This window comes from Mauremys mutica, chromosome 22 (genome assembly GCF_020497125.1).
Source record: "Mauremys mutica isolate MM-2020 ecotype Southern chromosome 22, ASM2049712v1, whole genome shotgun sequence".
NCBI classification, from domain to species: domain Eukaryota; kingdom Metazoa; phylum Chordata; order Testudines; family Geoemydidae; genus Mauremys; species Mauremys mutica.
The window spans coordinates 2,230,792-2,247,889 of record NC_059093.1 but is presented as its reverse complement, the minus strand read 5'-3'; the positions used below and the strand labels follow the sequence as shown (position 1 = coordinate 2,247,889).

At 51.9% G+C, this 17,098-nt stretch overlaps 1 protein-coding gene across 2 annotated transcripts in view; it reads right to left on the bottom strand.

Annotated features, from left to right (window-relative positions):
- The window catches only part of DSCAML1 (DS cell adhesion molecule like 1), a 320,759-nt gene that overhangs the window by 8,304 nt on the left and 295,357 nt on the right, over positions 1–17,098 (bottom strand). For both annotated transcript variants that reach the window (XM_044997070.1, XM_044997071.1), the window contains 7 exons: positions 16,201–16,389; positions 14,297–14,584; positions 11,161–11,316; positions 9,317–9,347; positions 8,383–8,501; positions 7,484–7,636; positions 5,131–5,325 (listed from right to left, as the gene is read on the bottom strand). In XM_044997070.1, the coding sequence (XP_044853005.1) occupies positions 5,131–5,325; positions 7,484–7,636; positions 8,383–8,501; positions 9,317–9,347; positions 11,161–11,316; positions 14,297–14,584; positions 16,201–16,389 (1,131 nt within the window). The remainder of the gene's footprint in view (positions 1–5,130; positions 5,326–7,483; positions 7,637–8,382; positions 8,502–9,316; positions 9,348–11,160; positions 11,317–14,296; positions 14,585–16,200; positions 16,390–17,098) is intronic.

Here is a 17,098-nt window from a genome sequence, read left to right as displayed (position 1 = left end):
GAAACCAAAGATAAAGTGTTTTTGTTTGTTTGGGCAGCATATTCCAGATGTCTTGAGGTCTGTCTGAGTGGAGTGAGTGAGTCTTTAGTGATTTGTGATCTATGCCAGCATTCTTCCACTAGAAGGGAAACCTGTAATGGCAGCAGGCAGTACAGGAGACCTGGGGTGTGTGTATCTTAATGAATTTCCTCTACCTGTGGGTAAGAAAGGCAAGTGTGTGTGCAGAATGCAAACAAACGAACAGTGCAACATGGAAATGCAAGGCCTGGGTGAGTGAGACAACATCATGAGCAGTATTTCTTATTGGGTGGTAGCTGTGTTTATGATGTTGAAAGGAACATGCAGGATCTTCAGGTTGGTCAACTTTTTCATTGTGGACTGTCTGTCTTTGTTCTGGAGTGTTCTTGAATTCTCACATTTGAGTGAAGTATGTAGTTGTAAAAGGAAGATCTGCCTATTGAGTTCAGCAGTTTATTCTGTATCTACAATGGTAGTACTGAGTGTCAGTGAATCCGTAGGAGGGGGATGATAACTAAGTAAAGTAAGTAAGTGAGTGCATTGAGTTATGTTGTTGAGGAGAATCTGTCCTCAATGTGCAGGGTTCTGAAGCCTATCCACTGTCAAGGTTACCATCGTTTTGTATAGTTGGAGTTGAGTTGACTGACACACTATCAATCATTGGCAGACATGTCCCCACAGTATACCCCCTGAAGCACAATGAAAAGAGGACATACATATCCATCATTCAGAAATAACTATGGAACTGTTTGTTTGTGCTATGAACTAGCAGATCATGGAAAGAGGTAGGTAAGTAAGAAGTGATCCAAACCTTTTCGGGTTTGTTTATGCCACAAACTTTGTGTGCTGAATGATTGGGAACCCTCACTTCATTAACATGGTTCAGTTGTTAAGACTTGGATGTAGGCACATTGCTGGTGGAAACGTCTGAAAGAGAAACCGAGCACTGTGCAAAAGGGCTCCAGGGTGACGTTGGTAACCTGAGGCTTGATAGGTGGAGCCATGTCCACAGTGATCTGGTTGTAGGTGCTAGTGTGACAGTGGAAGGTGGGAATTGTCTGTTTTCCAGGAATGGTTGAGACGTAAGTAAGTAAGTGTTCTGCTGTGTGTGTGCATTGCCTGATGATATGTAGCAGCGAGATGAGCTGTCCCAAAGTGGGGGAAAGGGCCAATGTCTATGATGCAGCTTGGTCACAGACAATGCTGCAACTGTATTGAAGATGAGAAGCACCTGTGTAGTGGAGAGTCCTAAGCCAACCACCAGTGGCTGCCTGCTCAGGTGATGCTCAGGTGATGCACAGGCCACAGTTGTAGGACTGAGGAAGGATGGTTGCTGTGTTTTGATAGGGGGGTCTCCAGGTGATGGAGGAGTGATAACGTGACCCTTGGGGCCCAACCCTTCTCTGAAGGGTGCTCTGTGTGAGTGAAGGCTGAGGCATGGCTGTGAGCACTAAGCCTAATTGTACCCATCAGCCCCTACCCGGGGGCAGGGCCAGTGGGACTATAAGCCTAGGGCCCCTAAGCGACCAGAGGAGCTTGCGAACAGGGTTGGCAAACAGGGGAGTTTACAAGGGAGTTTAGAGGGGAGCGCAAGGGGGCCGGGCATGCCACCACGAGGAAGGACAAGGTAGGGGCTGTAACTAACGTTGCAGCACTATGTTCTACAGGAACTGTACGATGGCATGCTGGGTGGGGCTGTGAGCCCTGCTCCAAGCCCATTGAAAAGCACCTGGACTGCACTCAGCAGGGAGGCTACCAGAGGTCATCCACCCTGGGAGGGCCCACTGACTACACCATCCTACAGGCTTCTCTCACTAGTAGCTGCGATCGCTGAGGACACTCTCAGAAGTGGATGGTGAGCTATGTTTGTGTTTGTTTATTCCATAGGACAGATGCAACTATGTCCAAAGCACAAGCTGGTCTCCCTAGTGGGAGAGAGAGTTCAAGGACTGGAGAAACAAGCATCAACCCTTCATTGCATAACAGAAAACAAAGCCATGCCCACAGAAGCATATCCTGACATCTGCCCAAGACAACATTCTGAGGAAGCAGAGCAGGCTGCCCAGGAGGACGATGAGGAAAGTCAGCAGCATGTGACTTCCAAAAGACAACAGAGGACCATCCATGTACCAGCCACACAAATACAGGTGAGCATCCACTTACTTTCATCTTCTCTCCACACATCCTAATGCAGAGTCTCACCTACATAATAAACACATCTGATGAAAGGGAACAGAAGACAACTCCACCAATTGGAAGGCACAAGATGCAGCTTCCACAACCACCACTCCCATGAGGAGACAGCAGGTGGTGGTGGTCAGAATCACCAATCTGCAATCCTGACCAGGAAAGCCAAGAACTGTACTTTCTGTACAATCTCCCACACTAGTCTGGCCAGCACATTTTAGTAGTATGGCCTGGATGAATGGACTACAAGGTGATAGAAAGCTAGGTAATGAGTAATGGCTCCATGTCTAGTTGGCAGACAATCTCAAGCAGAGCACCCCACAGATCTGTCCACGGTCCAGTTCCATTCAAGACTTTCATTAGTGGGCCAGAGGATAGCAAGGACCACACCCTCACCAAGTGTCCAGAGGACTCCAAACCAGGAGGGGCACTACATACACTGCAGGGTAGGGATAGGATCCAGAGGGACCTAGACACATTAGAGGATTAGCCCAAAAGACATCCAATGAGGTTCAACAAGGATAAATGCTGAGTCCTGCATTGACTTAGGACAGAAGAATCCCATGCACCACTACAGCTTAGGGGGACTAAGTGGCCAGGCAGCAGTCCTGCACAAAAGGACCTGGTAGTTACACTGATGACTGGTATGCAGCTTCTTGTCCACTGTGTGTGCCCTTGTTGCCACAAAGGCAAACAAATGGCATTTCGGGCTGTATAAGTATGGGCATTGCCAGCAGATCGAGAGATGTGATCATTCCCCTCTATTCGACATTGGTGAGGCCTCAGCTGGAGTACTGTGTCCAGTTTGGGGCCCACACTACAAGAACAATGTGGACACATTGAAAAGAGTCCAGCAGAGGGCAACAAAAACAATTAGCAGCAACACGTCCTGTGGCACCTTATGGACTAACAGACATTTTGGAGCATGATTAGGGAGCTGGAGCACATGACTGACTTACAAGGAGAGGCCAAGGGAACTGGGCTTGTTTACTCTGCAGAAGATAAAACTGAGGGGGGATTTGATAGCTTCTTTCAACTATCTCAAAGGGGGTTCCAAAGAGGATGGATCCAGACTGTTCTCAGTGGTGGCAGATGACAGAACAAGGTGCAAGGGTCTCAACATGGAGGCTGGGGGAGGAGGTCCAGGTTGGATATTAGAAACCCGTTTCCTCAAGGAGGGTGGTGAAGCACTGGAATGGGTTACCTGGGGAGGTGGTGGAATCTCTTTCCATAGAGATTTTTAAGGTCCAGCTTGACAAAGCCCTGGCTGGGATGATTTAGTTTGGACTAGACACGGTCCCTTCCAATCCTGATATTCTATGATTCTACATTACAAAACAAACACTTCACTTCTGTAACTACCACTGTGCAGCAGCTGCTCAGGGAGGAACCAAGCTAACCAACTCTCCCACAAGACATGCAATGGAACTCAGTAGTGGACTGTTTGGAGCACTAGATCAAGAAGTGGCCTAATCTGGTGACATTTTGTGAACAACATTAGATGGCACCATCACAGCCAAGGTTCACAACATTGGCCTTAAGAGACATGTTGAACACACACTGAGTACCCTGAAGTCCTTTCTGTAGCCTTGAACAAAATACAGGGAAATCACTGTTGCCATTCGGAAGGAACTTACTTACTTACTTACTAAGAGATTGATGCCACAACAAACAGGGCTAATTCACAAACATTAAACAAACAAATGGGACAAGCACAATCTCCAGCTCATTTTCTTGCAAAGATTCTCAATACTTGGTAGCAGGCTCAAACCTTAACTGCTGAAGAAGAGGAGTTGGCTATGACATAGGCATCCCTCCATACTGCCAACTATAATACATATCAGAGTTCAGTGTGAACCATTCCAGACATACATATACATTTGCTGCTGATGTTTTACAGGAAGTCAGTCAGTCACACCAGTGACCTGGGGGAAGTCACTTAAGCACTTGGATTCAGCAACTCGTGCAGTGATCATCTCACAGTTAACAGCAGTAGCTTCTTCTACCAGTGCAGAAAGACTATCTTCTTCCTTTGGACTAATTCATTCCAAATTGAGAAATCAGTTGGGACACAGGAAAGCTTGTTTTTCTTTTCCCGATTATGAACAAACAAACAGGAAAATGAAGATGAAGACAGCTGAGTTAGCTGCAGAAGCCAATATTTTAGGTTACTCATGTTGACCCGGCTGACCATCGATTTAAGTTTTATTTTAAAAAGCTTGAATGTTTGTTTAACTAAATTAAAAACACACATAGATGCTTGTTTCGTTCAAAAATTATCTTTGCTGTTAAAGAAAAAATCCAGAATACATGTTGTTGCTGCTTTAGTTAAATAAAAGACTTTAAACATCTGTCCAGTGATGTTCTCCTCCTAATATTAATGATTAACCTGTTGAACTAGAGATATTTATGAAATCATTGGAAGGTGAACTATCATGTGCTTCAATTACCTTTTGTACATGAAATACCCAATCAATCAAGCATTCATTTTCTGGTATAGCTGTAGAACTAATCTGAAAAGTTTTCAAAATAAATCACTTTAAAAATGTATAGCTACATCTATCTCTGAGCTGTGAAGAGTATGTAGCAAGGTTATAACACCCAACACAAATGCACTTTTATGTAGAAATCCATGATTACATCAAGTCTTCCTGACTGACAATTTACATCAAATCCACCCTGCTGCAGACTATGCTCTGCCTGGACTCTGAAGAAAACAGGCATGGAAGCTGGGTGCCAGGAGGCTCTTTGTGGATACGCTGGGCTGTTTCCTGCTGGAGAGATGGTAGACGATGGGTGGGGCAGAAGCTGCTCCCAGGAGTGAATAGCTGAGCAGTGGTGCTGCCTCCTGTTTCTCTTGTTCCACTAGGTGTGCCATGCACCTGGCCTTTCCCCACCACCACATTCCCCATCCCGCCAACTCACCCGTGTCCTGAGATAAACTGGCACTGTAGCTGTCGCTCTCTGTGACCATAATTCCATGCTGGGATCCCACAGTCCTCCAGTCTGATGTCAGAGTACGTGCAGGAGTAGACGCCTGGCATTTGGTGAGGGTCCATTGGCTGGAGTACCTGTTCCGGGTGCTGTGCGCAGATTTCACACTCTTCCGGGAAACTGGGTCTGAAGCACAGACGTTGGACAACAAAGGAAGTCAGATTTGTTCTCTGACAATTGAGAAAGATGTGCTCTCGTGAGGCAAACACAGAGCCTCCCTGGGACCCACCTGTCTACAGGGTGAACATGCATGTTTGCCAATGTCCAGCTGTAGACACAGATGTAGGTCTGTGTATACTGCTAGACATCTGTCCACCAACAGACACAAGTGTCTGTAGTTTACTAGCCCTGACCCATCTGGGGCACTAAGGGGTAACTCATCAGCTACAAAGAGTTGATTGCTACCACATGTTAGTTTGGCACATTTCTAGTGGTCATCATCAGCATGGATGTTTTGCTGATTGGATGCCCAATAACGTTTAAAGAGCCGTAACAGGTGGAAAATTGGCAGAAAGCTTCTAAATACAATTGATAATGCAACTAAGTAAGTACTCGGACTAGTTCTTTGGAAAACACTTACTTACTTAGCTCCAGGTGATATATTTCATGCATTTTCCTGTGCTCTTTTTTTGTCTTCCAGTAGAGCAAGAGTCTGTAGTCAATTGTATAACACGATACAAACACCAAAATATTTGTCATCCTTTGTAGAATGGACTGATTTGAGAAACTGTCTGCTATTTTTATGAAGGTTTGCATATATTTAGACTCCCTGCCTCCTCTTTATAAAGCATATATTGTTGATGTTATGTGCTCAGCTGGAGACATAAGTAAGTCTAAAGCAACTGTAATTATCTTATTCTCACTAAATGCAAAGACAATCCATGTACCTTATTTACTTACCAGTAATAACTCTTAGCAGAAGGTCTTGTGTGAATAACAATGTATAACCATGTACTCTTATGTAATCCTTACATGTAACTATGAGCTACTGAATGTCTAATGTAACACCCCTTTGAGCTATCTTGAGTGACGGTAATTTGCGAATAGTTGAAACATTTTCACTCCCCCTCAGAACCTCTCTGAGGTTTGTTCAATGCCCTGCTGCTGCTGCACTCATCCCTCTCACAGTTGCATTTGTTGCACAGGTGCCCTCATAGCCACACTGCACATACGGGAGGATGGCTTCTGGAGCAGGCAGCAGCACCACCGTGTTCAGTAACAGGAGCAGGCTTATAAATGACAAGATGCAGTTAGGTTACTGACACACACCACACCTGGTATTTCACACTTGTTCTTGAGATGGGAAGAAATCACTTTTCTTTGGCACAAAGTTAGAGGGGAAAATGGGCAGTGTTCACATAGAACTTATCACCCTAACCATCCCTGATGTGACCTACCCAAAGCTCCAACCCCCAGTAATCCAACCAGTAGTAGATTTTCACTTTAGTTTTATGCAGTTGTGCTGCGGTGAGGAAGACAAGAAATGCCAACAGCCACCTGAGACACACACTGGCTGCGGTAGCATTTCTGTTTAGAGCACTTTGCCCATTTTCTTTTAAAGTTCACACCCCATCAATCAGTGTGTTGTGGAAATGTGTGTATGCTAGTAGGAGTCCATGTCTCCCACACGTGGTGCAATTTGGGGTGATGGTGAAGGGGGTCCTGAGGTACAACTCACTTCCTTTCCTGCCATCGGGCCTGTGTTTCATTTTGAAGTGCTGTAAAATGCAAACACAGCCCAATTGGCATGGGCTGCCTGATGAAGACTCAGAACAGCAGCTAGAGTACAGTTTGAGGGTAGAGCGTCTCCCTGTTCCTACAGTAAGGTGAGCTACAGCCAGGGCTGAGCCGAGAATGAGTGAGCTCAGTACAGGCCCCATGCACAGGATTTGCAGGTGCAACGCTGAGCACACAAAGCCACACAGCGACTGAGGGGCCCAGGTACCACTGCAATCCCCGAGCTACGTTTGTGCTCTAATAGTTCTCTAGGTGCCGGTGAGCACATCGGTTGCTACCTCTGGCGAGCCCCATCGCCCCTCTCATGCCTGAGCCCCAGCAGGATTCTCAAAGCACGGCACATAGGCATGGCCCGGCCCAGCCCAGCCTTGCAGGGGCTGGATCCAGTAGGCACACTCAGAGGCTGCCTAACTCCACCCACGTTGGTCTGGGAGGAGACAATGCTCAGCTCCATGGCTGGAGCACTCAGCCAGCAAACAGCCTGGGTCAGTTTCCTCTCTCTGCCTCTGGGGGAAAAGGGATCGGCCACACAGCCTCAGGTACTTACTGGTTCCAGGTCGAATGTCAGACATGTCGATCAAGGGTCCGGTGTTCTGTATCAGAGCTGGATGGTGCAAGGACACCCCAGTGCAGAAGCTCTGGGGATTCACGGCTTGGCTGAACTCCGTGTCTGTCACTGGTATTGTAGCCTTATCGTCCCCTGCAAGGAGGACAGTTTGGGGACTGAGCTCAGACAGCTCTACAGATGCAGGCATGGCAAGTAACTCCTGGCCATATTGATCGCCGGCTTCCCTGCTTGAGCAGACCTTCCTCCACCCATGTCTGTCAGGCTCAATACACATAAAAGAGCTGGGGCTTCACGCAGCTCCCCCTGTGCTGTATGGTGCAGGGCCAGGGAAGTGGCACTTCCTCCTTCCTGGGTATGAAATGGGGGCAGGGCAGAGGGGACTCCCAGCCTCTGTCCTGAGGGCCCCTCTCAGCTTCAGTGAGAATGATCCCAAGCGGTATTGGCAACGTGGCTGAACGTGGAATAAATACAAGGGGGTGAGGGATGGCAGGGCAGGGAAGACCCTCCAGTCCTAAGGGAAACGACATGCCCTGGCCAGGATGGGCTCTTGGCATGGGGAGCTGGCACTCAGAAGCCAGGGCAGGCAGGTATCAACCTGGGAATAGTACTTCCCTGGCCAGAAGTGTAGCAGGGGAAAGATTCTCTTCCCCTATGGCCATGCCTGTTCCATCTCACAGTGCTTGCTGCAGCTGCCCTCGTCTCTGGTGTATGAGCAGGAGTGTCCCCTGGCCTGCAACACGCCAGCTGGACCCAGCCAGGAGTCCGTGGGGCTAGTGGTAAGGTGCACCCGTGGCCCTCAGCAGGGAAGGGTTGGGCAAGGGCGGTTTGCTCAGTAATAAGGCCGAGTGCCATTACATCTGAGCAAGAGCCCCACTCACCCAGCTGCTTGATGCCCTCCTTATCCTCAATGAGCAGCTGGACACGAGGAATATCGATGTGCAGCCGGGGCCCCTGGGGGGGCCCTTTCACTGGGGTGTCGAAGCTCCGGTTATTCTTGCTGCAGAGAAAAGAGAAGCCAATGAATATAGCAGAGCCTCCACTTCGCAGGCTGAACGCGCCTTACCGGCGACCAGGTCTACGACCCCTTTCTTCCTGCTGGGGGGCGACGCTGCACACAAGGGCTGTGGGTGAAGAACAAGTCGCCACCCCGTCACATTCCAATACCCGCCGTGTATTGGTAATCGCTCTGCCGTGCTTTGAAAGACAAGCAGAAAGCGACGCACCAGACCCGCTGCTGTCACTGGGGGATATTCGATGTTATGAAGCCCTCAAATCCCCAGTTAGCGGGTGAAATAGAGTCTTTTCGCTGTGCTCCATCATCACAGGGATCCGGTCCCTGCGGCGCTGTGTGCTCGCGCTACCCCAAATGAGCAGGCAGGACTCTGAGCGAGTCACACAGCACTGGGCCTCGGCGCCTGTCAGGGCACCGCCTCTATCCCCTCTTCCTCAGGGCAGCCTCCCACCTGCAGATTCGATGCTGGGTATGATCCCAGACTCCCAGAGAGGGATTCGGACACCCCCCTCTGGTGGACGGCACCACACGGCCACTTCTCACCCAACATTCGTCTGCTGTCAGAATAGGGGGCCAGCAGCAGTCTGAGAAAAGCCACTGGCTCCACCTGCTTTCAAGCTGCATTAGAAAGGGAGGCTTGGAAGTGACACCCTTGGTCACTGTGGGTCTGTCTACACTGCAAGTGGGAGGTGTGACTGCAGCATATGTAGACACACGCTGAGGGTGCACTCTGGTGCCAGGAACTACACCGGCAAGTGAGACAGAGTCTTACACTGTTAAACAAGGCGCTGCTCACCCACCTTATTAGCATTTCTGCCAAGCTCTTTGCATCTGCAATACAAAAGCGAGAGACATTTGTAAGAGAGCCACGAAAAGGCCACAAGACGGACTCTGTTCCCACTGCAGACTGATGCATGGGCTGGGGCGTGTCCGTTTGTGAGAAGGCAAGTTTCTAGGACAGCCACCTGTGCGATATGCTAGGCAGGAGGGTACATGACATGCACAGACACTATCGACATTAATTCTAGTGTAAGGTGTGTCCAATCACAGTATCCTGCCATCAAACCACATCTAACTACTATAATAGGCACCATTATTTTTTAAGTATCTGAACAAACTAGTTTGCTATTTTTTTTTTACTCCTTCCAGTCAATGAAGCTCTGGGCCTCACCCATCCAACCAAAATTTAGCCTTGTTCAGTGCATGCTTTTAAAGAGCAACACAATCCAACGCCCAAGAGAGCCTCCAGGATCTATACTAAGATCCACACTGAAATGGATGATCACAGACTTTAGAGCTTCGAGAACTCATGGGGGCGCTTTGTCTGTCTGTCTACTTCTCCCATACCCCGCACTGGCACAGCAGAGCAGCGCACAGAGTCTTCTCTCAAAGACCATCTCCCCTGCCTTTGCAGGACTGTTGCCCATACTTACTGCTTTCTGCTAGAAATCTATTGTCTCCTATTAACTGTTGCAATATGTTTAATCCATGTTAACTGACCCCCCCCCCCCATCAAAGTTTTCTGTTTCATTAAGCATCTGTCTGTGCTTTGGGGACTGGGTGGGGAAAAGGGCACGGAACCCTGCCCAAGTCCCCCTCTCGCCCCACCATATGCCAAGCTGCAGATGTAAGTTACAAAGGCCACTTGGGAACATGGCTGGCCCTGGTCAAACCCTCTACGGTGTTTAACTGCAACCATCACAGGTAGCGTACGCCATTACAGAACTGCAAGCCCTGCCTTCCAGGAAAACTCCAGCCAGACCTAACACTCATTAGTGTCAACTAATCACCTCCCAACAAACCCACCCAAAATATTAACAAGGCTCATGCAACTACCACGATGCTTCCCGAGCCTACCTTGTTCACTCTGCCTGCCTGTCTGTTAGATCCCTTCCTCCCAACCTGCTATGGCTCGGCCATGCACTTCAGGGCCAACTCGCGTTCTACGTCCATTCAGTGCGTAGCGCAGCACGGCACGGACGCATGACAGTACAAGAAATGATGGCCAAGATAGTCCACAGTGATTTGGGAGGGGTCTGAGCACCCCTTCTGAGAATGGTGCCTCTTCGTGGCGTCTGTGGCCAGGTCCCAGAATCACAAGTCACACAGAAACATCTCAGCCTAAATATTTAAGTGAATTAAAAAGGAACTTCCCAATCACTTCCTATGAACACTGGCCTGGGGTTCAGTCCCTCAGGGGAGGGAGCAGAGCCTGCATCTCATGGAAATCCGACTGCTGAATTTTCCTTCCCTCCATTGACAATGCAGAACCTGTCTGTCAGAATTTGCTTGCCTCTTGGGAATTGGCATGCGTGACTCTGGTTCTATCATTTCTAGACAATGGGGCACCCTCCCTTACCTGCTGGCCTGAGCAGCTCTACATTAACCTGGTGGAGGAACTAGTGTTTTCACGACCGTGTAACTCACAGGTTCCCAACATGCTTTCCAGCTGCAAGCCTGAATCTCTCAGTCCTGCCCTGCCCGATGCAATCAATACACAGCCTCCTGACCAGCAGGTATTTAATCAGTGCATCTAATGATGGAGGAGACAGACTCACTCAGAAGTCTGGTGTGGCTGCAGTTTTCTTCTAAAGCAGGTGAAGCTAAACCCACCACCTCATAGGAAGCCGGGCTCACACCTCACCTCTCAATCTCTTCAGACGCTTCTCCTTCCTCTTCTTCCGGATGATGAAGAGCAGGGCCACCCCGAGCGTGGCCAGGATCACAGGGCAGGCGATGGTGAAAAGCTTCTTCACGTCATCTCCCTCCCCCTGAGCAGATTTGATTGGGGGTATGGTACCTAGGAGAGAGCCGCACATGTCGGACCTCAGCTCGGAGCTGAGCTGAGCCGAGCCGAGGCCGGGCTGGCCTGCGGACAACACCTTCCGCCCAACTGCAAAGCGGCTTCAGAGGGATGTCGGGGTCGGGGCAAGGGGAGAGGTCTGGGATGCCCAGATAAACACACTCTCTCTCTCTGCTTCCAGCCACCCTGGGAACCCAAGAGACAAGCTGGGCTCATGGTACCGGCAGCCACGGCTGGGGGTAAGTGTGTTTAGATGAGTGTGTTTCTGGCTCACCTGTGCAGACTCACCCGACATCTGCACTGCAGCGGGAGGCGTCACACAGCTCATGGCGGCGTACCCATACTAGTGTTCACCTAGCTAGCACGGCCTGGACCTCACCATCGGTTGTACAAGCTGCTCGGCGCTCTGGGTGCGTACTCACTCCCATGTTTAGCTCCTCTAGCCAGATTCAAGCTTTGGCAGGTGCACCTACCCGCGCTGGGTGCCTCTCCTCCGGCTGCAGCACAGACCTACCCTCAGAGCTGGGCTCTTGGGGGCTCACCCCACCCAAGCCACAGGGCTACGGAGATTCACCCAGTCCTTCTTACAGCCAGTCATGGGAACCCACGCTAAGCACACGCATGATACACGAAAGCACGTGCAACTGCAAGTCCCGGAAATGGCAGCTAAGAGGGGTCCTGGCCTCAGCCACCACCTCCCCTGCCAGGATTCACGTTCCTAACACATAGCCGTGTGCTGTAAAGCACTCTGATCTGACCCCCCACAGAGTTTATCTGGCACAGAGTCTTTGCCACAGCCACTGACCACGGTAACCTCCTGAGGACGTCAGTGCTTGGAGGGTGGGGATGTGGGGCAACTGGGATGCATTGTTGCTCCCCAGAGAAGACTGCATGCAAATGTCATTTCCCTGCTGGATGGTGTGGGCTTGGCAGACAGGGGGGTGGGGGCGGGGTACTCAGTCAGGTAACGGGCACACCTGCCCTGTGTCATCTCCATCTCCCTCTCAGTCCACTGATAAAAACAAGGCACTTGCAGTCTCCCTGGAGAACGAACATGTGACCAGGCTCTGAGCAGAAGCATCTGTCACAAGAACACACCAACCCTACCACAACTCTGGCCTCACACTCCCTGCTGACAGCTGGCACTGCCTGGCTCGGGGGCTGCTCGGGAAGGGGCTGGCACAGATTTCTGGCCTTTGTGTAACTGGAACAATCCCATCTGGCACCTGAGCTGCCCTTGTGAAAGGTGAAGAAATAAAGCAGGTGCGACACTTGGAGGGGTTTGCTTTACGGCGAGAACCCCCACAGGCTGACTACTAAAGGGAGGAGCGTCTAACGGTTACAGCAAGGGACTGGAAACCAGGACTCCAAGGTTCATTTCCTGGTTTTGCTACTGACTCCCTCCCTGTGCAAGTCAGGTCCCCGCTCTGTGCCTCAGTTTCCCCATGTGTGCAATAGGGATAGTGATACTGGCCCCTGCAATCTTTGCAGCGAGTGGGAGGAGGGGCAGGGGAAGACAGGAACCAAAGCGGGGGAGCAGCAAGGATGATAGCTGGTTCTCCAGTGGCAATTACCAGGACATTTCTCAATGTCCTTTGGACAATAAGTGAGGGAGGAGGTGTGGGAAGGGGTGGGGTGTCACTCCAGTCCCCGGGTGTCTGCATCACAAAACGAAACCACTGCAGACAGCCTGCGCAGGGATGCCAAGGCCTGAAGGGGCAATGGGGTATGTCTACAGGCCAGCTGGGTGTGTGCTTCCCAGCGTGGGGAGGCAGACAGGTGCTAGCTGTGCTTCAGCTAGTGCTGCGAAAACAGCAGGGTGGCTGCGTAGCTGCCTGCGTCTGCACCCAGGCTCAGGCAGGATTGTACTGGGATGGCTAACCTGCGCCGACGTGGCCATACTGCTATTTTTCACATGCTAGTTCAAGCACAGCAAGCGCATGTCTGTCTCCCTGGGCTGGGAAGCAGGCTCTCAGCATAGCGGTGCCCATGGAGAAAGGACAGCTAACTGCTAATTAAATCGCCTTCCAGGAGGAAGGAGCCTAGACCCTGGATGGGAGAGGAGGAACGGCTGCTACAGCACTGCCGTGCAGTGTCAGACCCCAGCCAGCACGGACTCCACAGAGATTGCACTGAGTCACAAAGATCAGGCTGTGGGGGTGTTTAAAACCCAACCCGCGAGCTGGGAGAGCTAGGAGCCAGAGCTAACGTGTACATAGTAATAAGGCATGAGAAAGACCCGGAGAAGTCTCTAGCTAGGACAGGCCTGTGGTGAGCTAGGAAGGCACTTAGCAGGGAGGCTCCAGCATACGCTCTCTGTGGGCTTTGGAGAGATGGCTTTCTTCTGTACTCCTCTCCCCATCAGCCTAATCTACTTCAGGGTGTGCTGGTAGCCATGTCACTCCCAGGATAGTAGAAAGACGGTGTGCGTGCCTGTGTCTTTCACTGGACCAGCTTTTGCTGGTGAGAGAGACGAGCTTTCGAACTACACAGAGGCCTGAAGAGGAGCTCTGTGCAGCTCGTCTCTCTAACCTACTTTGGGCAAATCTCACTGCTCGTGCTCCCCTCCCAGCTCCGGGCCAGGCGCCAGAGCCTCATGTCATCCCAGCTGCGGGCAGAGGAGGGCGAGGGGCAGGAGGAAGGCTAGTGACAGCTGCACGGAGGGTCTGGCTAGGAAGTGAGGAAGGTGGGGTGGACAGCACGGCGGAAGCAGCAGATTCTGGATGCTGCAGCTGCCTGGCGTTCAGCTGAGTGGCTCAGCCGGGCCACAGGCAGCAGCAAAACGCTGAGCAAGAGAGACAACCCCTTAATGCAATGCCGCTGGCACACGGTGCAACATGACGCCCGTGTGGGAATCCTACTGCTGGCCCACCCCAGCCGCCTAACCCGCACCACATCCCCCAGCCCCCTATGCACGCTATGCCCCGTGGCCAGCCCCCCAGAACCAGGCCACTCGCCGTGCGGCGTCAGCTCTTACTGCCGTCGTAGTCCAGCGTGGCGAACTGGGTGGTCTCGTTCCCGCAGCCAGCGCTGTTGCAGGCCTTCATCCGCAGCTCGTACCAGGTGGCCTCGCGCAGCTCCGTCAGGAAGACCTCGTTGGAGTTGTTGGTCTTGAGGCTCTGCCAGACCCAGTTGCCCTTGGGCCGGTACTCCAGGACAATGGCCATGATGGGGCAGCCCCCGCTGCTCCAGCCCTGCAGGTTCAGCCTGGCGTGCGTAGAATTAATGTGGGTGAAGAGGTGCTGGTCCTTGCTGAAGGAGGGCTCTGTGGAAAAGGACGTGCCATGAGGGCTTGGGAGGGGGCGGCTCTTACAGGGCAAGCTTTCCATCTGCCTCCTCCCCACGGCCTCCGCTCACTTTGCTGCATCTGAAGCAGTTCAGTGGCGGGTCTCAGTCCAGTCTTCAATGGGAGCTGGCTCTTACCCCGTCCCCATCCTGCCAGCAACACTCAGCGCGCTCAATCCCTTCCAACCCAGCGTCTGCCCGGCGACCACAGTTCATGCTGCAAAGCGAAGCAGGTGACAGAGCTCCCAAGCACAAAGCCGCCTGCCCAGACGCTGGTAAATGCCCAGCAAGTGAGAAAAAGCAAAGGGCCCCTCCCGCCAAGTCGCCCAGGCAGGAGCTTTGCTGCTCAGGTTCCCTCCTGCAGGGGTTTTATGGCTGGGCTGCTGGAAATAGGGTTTGGTAACTGACCTGGAGGAGCAGAACCTGTGTGTCTCTGTAATACACGACTGCTGAGGGTCACTGCCTGGGCAGCTAGGGGAAAAAATTCTACTTCTGGTCACCGCCAGTTGCGACAGCATCTTAGCTAAAGATGACAGGACGGTGGAGTTCTTTTACCATCGGTCACAGCCAGCAATAAACTCGTCCGTATAAGGCCAGGGCCAACTTTGAACAGGACTCTTGTCAAGGACATGAGGCCAATAAACTGACCTCCTGCACCTTGCACCGCACGTTACAGAAGAAGATTCTCCTGGGAGTTTCTCATTTCAGCAAAGAAAAGGACACTGACGGCTGCACAGAGGAGTCAATTGGTGGCCCTGCAGCAACCTTCCAAAACCAAATAACCCTGCAGTAACAGACTGGGGCAGGAGTTTTCCTGCTTCTCCTGTTCTGCCCACCAGTCTATCTCGCTCGATCCTGGCAAGAAGGCAGCGCGGGCCTCACTGGACCCCTAACCATGGACCCAGCATCATCCACACCCCCACAGGATCATGCTGCTGTCACTCCTCCTTGTGTGCCCAATACTGCAGCTCAGCAAACTGCGCTGGAGCACACCGGGGGACAAGGCAGGGTGCGTGGCAGTGTGACGGGAGGATGGGGAGGGGCTAAAGCATCAACATCTGACCCCACAATGGGTAGATCAAATGTAAAATCTGAAAGGGAAAAGAAATGCAGCTGGTGAATCTCTGCACCAGGCTTGTGAGGCCCCTGGTCATGCTAGGGCCTGGGCAGCAGCACGGAACAGTGCAGAGCAAGTCGCCTCAGGACCTTTCCTCGCTGGGCTGGGGGAGGCCCTGGTGAGTGCGTGCCAGAGCAGCAGCTGCTCCAGGATGCCCTGGGAGTGGCCAGCAGCTCAGGAACAGCATCGTCCAGGGCAGAAGCAAACGGGAAGCCCTTCGCCTTTCCCTACCGACAAGCTGGAACCAGCTCGTCAGCCCGCGTCCTGTATTCTGCCTCCAGCAGCGGCCCGTGCTGATGCAGCCGGCCCATAATGCTGTGCTGAGTGAGGGGTGGAGTACTCCCTCCCTTGCCAGGAGCTAAGGAACGCATTACAGAGGGGAACCAGCACAGGTGGCCCGAGACGTACCAGTCACTCTGCCGGCATCAGGCCAGCAGACAGATCAGTTCCGAGTGGCTGGGCGGCCCCTGCTGGCTTACCTCTGCCGTGTGTCTTGGCCTCGATGATCTCACTGATCCGGCCGGCCCCCACGCTGTTCTTAGCTGCCAGCTTCACCTTGTACCATGTGCCGCACTTGAGGCTGTCCAGCTTGAACGAGCGCTCGGTGGAGCTGATGAACACGTCCTTCCACTCCTCGCTGTTGTCCACCGAGTACTGCAGCACAAAGCCTGCAGGGGGAGAGGAGCAGGGGCTGTTAGCGGGAGTCAGGGAGACAGGGACAGAGCACAACCTGTTTCTCCTCTCCAAGGGGGATGCAACATGGTGGCAGGTGAGAAAGGGCTGGTCAAAGAAGCCCTGGCTGGGCACGTCTATTGTGCTCTGAATCTGTGCATCCAATCATCAAGCAGGCCTCAATCCCGCCCGTGCGAAGGTAGGTGAATCTCAGCCCCATTGTACAGATGGATACACTGAGGCAGGGAGGGCTAAGGAGCCAGATTTGCAGAGCCTCTAGGTAACACCGTGGAAGGTGTTGCATTAACTGCCTGTGCAAAGTACAAGGTTAGCCAGTGTAATGTGCAGTTACCCAGCATGCTGCACATGCTCCGAATTCACGGGACAATCTGGTTCCAAGTTACTTGCCCAATGTTGCGCAGCCAGTCAGAGGCAGAGTCCTTCAGAGAACCCAGGCGTCCAGAGCCCTAGCCCACTGGTTTAGACTAAGGGTTTGTCTACACAGCAGTTTCAACTCAGGCTCGAGCCTAACCCCTCCTTCCATCTACACACAAATCACACTAACCCAGGGCTCAGATCCCAGGTCCCCACAGGGATGGAGGGTCAAACCCTGAGTCAAGCCAGGACCCTGGATTCAAGCCTTATTGCATTGCAGTGTAGATACAGCCCCCCATGACTTGTGTTCTGGGAATCTCACAAGCCGAC